Source organism: Colletotrichum orchidophilum, assembly GCF_001831195.1.
Source record: "Colletotrichum orchidophilum strain IMI 309357 chromosome Unknown Scaffold_175.1, whole genome shotgun sequence".
In the NCBI taxonomy this organism is placed as follows: Eukaryota; Fungi; Ascomycota; class Sordariomycetes; order Glomerellales; family Glomerellaceae; genus Colletotrichum; species Colletotrichum orchidophilum.
In genome coordinates, this window is record NW_019173131.1 from 1 (window position 1) to 6,825 (window position 6,825).

At 56.6% G+C, this 6,825-nt stretch overlaps 1 protein-coding gene across 1 annotated transcript; it reads right to left on the reverse strand.

Annotated features, from left to right (window-relative positions):
• Positions 1-1,133: 1,133 nt before the first annotated feature.
• On the reverse strand, positions 1,134-6,825 carry CORC01_13035 (fatty acid synthase alpha subunit; the record flags this gene model as incomplete). Its single annotated transcript, XM_022624653.1, has 3 exons — positions 1,134-1,244; positions 1,303-6,233; positions 6,300-6,825. 3 exons carry the CDS (start codon positions 6,823-6,825, stop codon positions 1,134-1,136), a joined length of 5,568 nt encoding a protein of 1,855 aa, XP_022468817.1.

Consider the following 6,825-nt stretch of genomic DNA (forward strand, 5'->3'; position numbering starts at 1 on the left):
ATACCCTCTTTACTACGTACGTGGCCCATGTTTGAACTGTTTCTCTAGCCTCACCTCCTGTCAGTCTCAAGAAACAACAACAAGAAAACCAACAACACCCATTCTCACATCAGACGAACCTCCCACTCCATAAGGCGACCGAGGGGGGGGAAGACACAAGATGTCACAAGAAACGGAGATAAACACTGAAACAAAACGAGGACGCGAAAGTAAAGAACGCGCAAGCCGAAATAAAACACCACTGCATTTCTACCAACCGACGCTGTTCGTCACCTCTTTTGTTACTTCATTTTTTCACACTTCACAGACACCAACGTGTGTCGGACGCCAGATGCTGCACGTCTAAGCCGCCTCCTTGAGCTAGGAGGTACATGCCGTCACCGTTCTGCAACGGCACACAGCCTTAGGTTACGCCTCCCGAAATGTCCCAGCGTCCGTCCACCTTCTCAGAAAAACCATCACCCCAAATCTCAACCGCCGACACCCACCGTCAACGCTGTTGACGACATCACCAAGTCCAACAAGCCCTCCTGCATCGCCATGTAGTCCATCCCTCTGATCCAATGTCCCTTGCTTTCCAATCATTCGCGCATGCCAACCGAATCACTGTCCACGTTGTGAGCTGCCCCCCACCTCGTCAGTTCATCCCATTCATCAGACGGGCGTCCTGGATTCCCATGGCACGAAACCAGGATCACGTTGCATTGCAGGCATCCTGATCGCCGCTTTTCGCCCGAACAGATGGGCAAAGGGAGCAGACTTGGATGAGTGGTCGCTCACAAGGCGGGGTAGAGCTTTGCTTTACTTTGCTTCCATCCTTCCCCAAACCCGTGTTGAAAGCTGTACCCGCGGCATCATCAAGTCATTTTCAAGGCACCGAGATGGTTGATACAGATTCTATTGTGGCAATGAGGAACTGGCTTCTATCATTGTTGCGCCGTTCCCAACTCGTGCATTACTCGTCAATTCATCCGACGATGATGATCATGCGGCTACACTCCTCCCAAAGTGTACCAGCAATCTATACTCCCAGGCTTGTATGTTGTCAAAACACGACCAAAGTGAACAAGCAAGATCCCATGCCTGCCTATATCCCATGAACTAGAAATGCATTGTACAGTCTACCCGCTTTTTTAAAAGTTCGCCACGGCCACCGCAATCGCTTGCGTCTCCGAGTGTGAAATCGAGACGCTAATGTCCGAAAGGCCAACCTTCTTGGCGGCAGCAGCTGCTTCGCCGTGGAGCTGGTTCTCATGTTAGTAAACGATTGCAATAAGCTCTTGTATGGTGAATTGAGCTTACCTTGACCAACGGGGCGCCTGACTCATCCTTGGCAATCTCAATGTCCTTCAGCGGCGCACCGGCACCCTTGCTAGAGACGCCAAGCGACTTGAAGACGGCCTCCTTTGCGCTCCACCGGCCAGCGAATGAGCTCTGGGGGCTGGCTGCGGCCTGGCAGTACTTGATCTCACCGGCGGTGAAGTTGCGCTCAATGAACGTCTCGTTCTCAATGTTGATGGCAGATATGTCCTCAACGTCAACACCGACGTTGCTGTTCTTGTTGACAACCTTCTTGGCCAAACCCTCCATCATGTCCTGGGTGGCCTTGGCCGCCGTGGAGGTGACAGTCTTCTCAGATGCCTTCATGAAGTTGGAGGGGTAAGAGATGGTCGAGGTCTTCTTGTCCTCGGTGACGCGAGCATCAGGGTTCAGGAGAACCTTGCTGAGCTGCTCATCCGTGTACGGAGCGTTGGACTTGGGCACGAAGAGCGTGTTGTTGACCAGGCCCTTGTGGAAGAAGCTGTAAGCCTTCTTTTGGCGAGCGTTGACCTTGGCCGAGTACTCCTCGTACGTCTTCTCGTCCAGGGTAGCGAAGAGGTACTTGGGGTGGACACCGATGGCCTGAGCACCCTTCTGACCGAAACCGAAAGAGGTGACGGAGAAGGCCTTGATACCATCGGTCTGGATGGTGCGGCTGGGGTAAACAATCATGTCAAACTGCTCCATAATGGGATCGACGTTGTCGGCATTGCGGTTGCCCGGAACCAAACCGGTGTTGAGCACCTGCAAGCAGCCGTTCATCATCCAGGCACCGGCAGCACCCTTGGGGTGACCAGTGAGGTACTTCTGGAAGATACCCATGACAGCGTTGCCCTTCTTGCGGCCGAGGTGGCGGAGCTGTTGGCAGATGACGGAAGACTCGTTCTTGTCGTTGGCCTTGGTTGAGGTTCCGTGGAAAGAAGCGACCTCGAGGTCGTCGATGGTGAGACCCCAGGTAGCGAGGGCACCACGAAGAGGAGCAATCTCCGGGTTGTTCTTCCAGAAGTTGTTGCCGAGGCTGCGCAGGACATCCTTCTCTTGGCGCTCTGCCTCCTTCTTGATGTGCTCGGCGCGGTCGTGAGCGTACTCCTTCTCGTTGACCTCCTGGCCCTGAGCCTTGATGGCCTCGACCTCGTCGTAGAGGTATTCGAGCTCAGACTCTTGCCACTGCTTGATCTGCTTCTTGCGGAGCTCGATCTGGCGGCGACGGTAATTGATGTCGAGCAGAGGCGAGGGGAACTTGCCGGCGTGCTCGCGGGCAGTGGTCAACACACCTTGGCCAGGAGCGGGAACGGATCGGCCAATCTTGTCGGTGGCAGTGGTGGTCAAAGCCAGAATACCGTGGATGGGCATGCCCATGTCAAGGGCGAGCTTGGCGGTCATGATCAGCTGGACACCGCAACCCTGGGACTCCATGAATCCATTACGAGTGGTGGTGGTGGGACGCGACATCTCGCCGGGGGTGCGGCCGTGGGCAATCTCATCAACGGCGTTGCTGGTGGCCTTCATGTTGGCGAACTCGTAAGAGCCCTCCTCACCGAAGTCATCGAAACCACCGACGAAGACGATGCGAGCCTTGCCTTCCATGATGGTCTCGTAACCGATATCGACGGACTCGACAGCGGTGGCGCAAGCACCGACGGGGGTCTTGATGGGACCGGAGGAAGAGATCAACAGCATGTTAACCCAAGCGGCCATGGTGTTGATGAATGACTCCTGGAGAATGTCATTCTGGACAGGCTTGTCCAGGTAACGGTCTCTGTGCATGCCGCGGAGAGCGCCGGCTCCTCCCATACCGGATCCGATACAGTTGCCCACCTCAGAAACGTGGACGTACTTGTAGAACTCGTAGGGGTCGGTGATACCGGCCGACAGCAGAGTCTCGGCTACGGAAACGAGGACGAAGAGCGTGACAGGGTCGACCTGGGAGACGATGTCCTCGGGAACACCATATCTCTTGGCGTCCCACCCAGTGGGGATCTGGCCAGCGACGAGTCTGTCGAAGCGGAGAGCCTTGGGGATCAACAGAGCGGCCCCCTTCTTCATGCGGACAATGTACTCGCCAGACTCAGGGATCTCGAAGATCTCGACCTTGTCGCCGTGCTCACGCTTGAACTCCTCGGCAGTCTCCTTGGACGCCTCGAAGGGCTCGAGGTCCTCCTCGATGACAACCTCATGAAGAAGCTGCTTCTGCTCGGGATCGTAGCCGCCAAAGAGCTCAGGCTCAATCAGACGGATACCCGAGTGCTCGAGGATGTACTTCTCGTACTTCTGCTTGATGTCCTTGTCATCGACGGGCTCGCCAGTCTTGGCATCGACCCAGCCGGAGTAGGGAGCAGGCTTGCCCTTGATGGGACCGTTGTGGTTCTTGATCAGACCCATGATCCAGGCCATCTCAACGCAACCCTCGAGAGAGAACTCGCCGTGAGCCTCCATCTCCCAACGGGTACGGGAGTTACCCCAAGGACCAACTTCGGCAAAACCGGTGACGACGACAACCTTCTCCAAGTCAACCATGCCCTTGAGGCGGTCGTTGAGGGGAGCAATCTCCTCCTCCCAATCAGGCAGGGTAGGGAAGTCGAACTTGAGGTTGGCACGGGGTTCAACAAGTGTCTTCTTGTACAGAGCCTCAGAGTTGGGACCGTTGACAACCTTGTTCTCAATAGCAGTCTCCTTCGTGACAGCACGGCGGACCTCGCTGGTCTCCATGATATCCTTGCGAAGCTTGGTCATGGTCTGGTTGAGGTCGGGGATAAACTGGAGACCACCGTTCAGGTCAGCGAAGACAGGCTCGCTCTGGCAGAGGTCAACAACAGCAGGCGACATGAGACCCAAGAGGTTGAAAGCCATCTCCTGCTGGGAGAAGGTGCGAACGCCAAAAGCCTCGACACCCTCGGCAACAACGTTGTTGCCGCTCATAAGACCGGTGCCACGAGTCCAGCCAATGACGGCACCGCAAATGGTGAGGTACTGACCCCAGTCCTCAGAGTGCCATCTGTTGAAGAGAGTCTCCAGCGCAAGCTTGGACTCGGAGTAAAGACCATCGTTACCAAAGGTGCCGTGGTTGGGGGAAAGAGGCAGGACAACCTGGGCAGGGCGGGTCTCGAAGCCACGGTCGGCCTTCTGGGTCTTGACGCTTCCGAGGATGCGGAGCAAGTTGGTCAACATGATGCGGTGAGCCAGCTCAGATCGGGAGTCAATCTGGTCGATCTGGCGGCCGTTCTCAGGGATGGCAGCGAAAGGCACGATGAAGTCCAGATCCCAGCCGAGGCCGTTCTTGGGGTCGTAGATGTAATCGATGAGAGCCTCACAGTCCTGCTTGCTACCCTGGTTGAAGGGCACAACAACAAGCTGGGAGCCACGAGCACCGAAACGGGTGTACATGGACTGGTAGTATTCAGTGACCTCGCGAGAGAATCTGCTGGTGGTCACGACAACCTTGGCACCACCGCTGATAAGACCCTGCAGGACCTCGGCACCGATGGAGCCGGCGCCGGCACCAGTCATAAGGGCGTGCTTGCCAGCGAAGGTGACACCATCCTTAGCGGCCTCCTCAAGAGACTGCAAGTAGTAGCCGGTGAGCTTCTTACTGTAGTCCCAGCCGTGAAGGCTCTTCCGCTTGAGGTGCAAGAAGGGAATGGTCTCGACCTTGCCGGGCTTGGCCTTCTTGGAGGGGCTATCCTCGTTGGGAATGATCTGGTTCTCATTCATCGCGAGAGAACGCAGAACATCGCCGTAGAGGTTTTTAATCTCGAGCTGCGAAGTCTTGGACATCTTGTGCTGCTCCTTGATGAGCTTGTAGATGCGGCGCAGATCGTTCTGAACCTTGGTGCGGTTGCCGTACTCGGAAATCTTACCGCCTTCAGCCATCTGCTGGACGTAGTGCTCCAGCTTGCGGCAGCTGGCACGGGGGACTTCCTCGTAGTTGAGGTTACCGCGAGCGTCGACTGTGGTCTGGGGACCGGTGGGAACGGCAACGTCCTTGTAGACGGGGTTGGCGTTGAGGACCTCTTTGCAGTTCTCAATGAGCTGCTCACCGAGCTCCTTGGCGAGCTTGTACGTCTCTCCGCGCTCCGCAGGGCAGTTATCAATGTGGTACTGCATGAACTCAACGAGGGTGGGGTTGGAGCGGTTCATGATGCGGATGCACTGGCTGACAATCTCACGGTCGACAGCCTTGAGGCGGCCGAAAATGATGTCATAATACATGTGGAGGGCATCTTGGCGTGCCCAGTTCCAGGACGAATCGTAGGAGCGAGCCTTGAGGGAGCTGAAGACGGGTTGAATGCCGGCAGCGTAGAAGTCGCCGTGCTCTGCAGTCCAGAGGTCGATCTGAGACTGGAGGACCTTCTCGGACTCCTGAGAGTTGAGGTAGGCCTTGTCGCCGGCACGGAGATCCAGCTTGAGGTATCTCGCGAGGAGCTCGAGCTGCTGCTTGAAGAGGGCGCGCTGGTCCTTGGTGAGAGCATCGATAGCCGCGGGGTCCATCATCATGCCACCACCAGAGCCGCCAGCCGCAGCGCCAGCTTGAGGAGTGGTCAAGCTAATACCGGCGGTAACAGCATACTTCTGGGTGACGTCGTCCAGGAAAGCCTTGGCGTCCGCCTCGGATCCCAAACGGGCAGCAGGCTCCATGGTCAGAGCAAGCAGAAGAGTGCCGTCTTGTCTTCCTGAAGCCAAGCCCCATCTTGTCTCGAGGTATTTTCTCGCGGCCGTGATGTTGAAGCCACCGGGCATCTTGGAGGAGATTAAGCGGGCAATAAGAGCCTGAGATTGCTTGCCGAGCTGGCCATCGAAGGTGGCCTGCATGGAGGAACCGAGCTCGTCAAGAGGAACATCTTCAGGCTTCTCTGGTGTTGATCCAAATTCCTTGCCGAGGTCACCAAGGATTTCGTTCTGAAGGGTGGATTTACCTGTTTACAGCGGATCAGCAGGTTGCTACGACTGGTAGTGTGGAGTTTGAAAATTTCGCTACTCACCGCCAACAAGGTCCTTGATGGCCTTGCTCAAGGGGACCTCAGCCAAGGGCTTCTTGAGCTTCTGAGCAATAAGAGCTCGCAGAATATCGATAGCCTGAACGGGGGCGTCGGCAACCTGAGCGGCAGGGCCGGCGCTGGGCGGGGGAGCGGCAACAGCGGGAGCGGCAGCAGCCGCAGGGGCAGAGGAAGAAGCAGCGGCCGGCGCGCTAGATGAAGCGGCAGCAGGCTCTGGCTCCTCCTCGATAGGGTCGGCCTCGTAGTAAATTTCCTTTGCATCCTTGTTGTAGCAGAGGATTTGACGCTGGACTGACTTGGCGGCATCGTAGGCTTCGTACTTTGAGGCGAGGGTGCGCTTGGCCATCACACCAAGGGTATCAGCGGGACCGATTTCAACCACCCTCTCGGCGGTCTTTTCGGCGAGGAAAACATCTTGGGTCTCAATCCACCGCACGGGTGAGGCGAATTGGTAGGCAAGGAGCTCCACAAGGAGAGTATGGGCAAGCTCTTGCTCGACTTCGGGACGCAT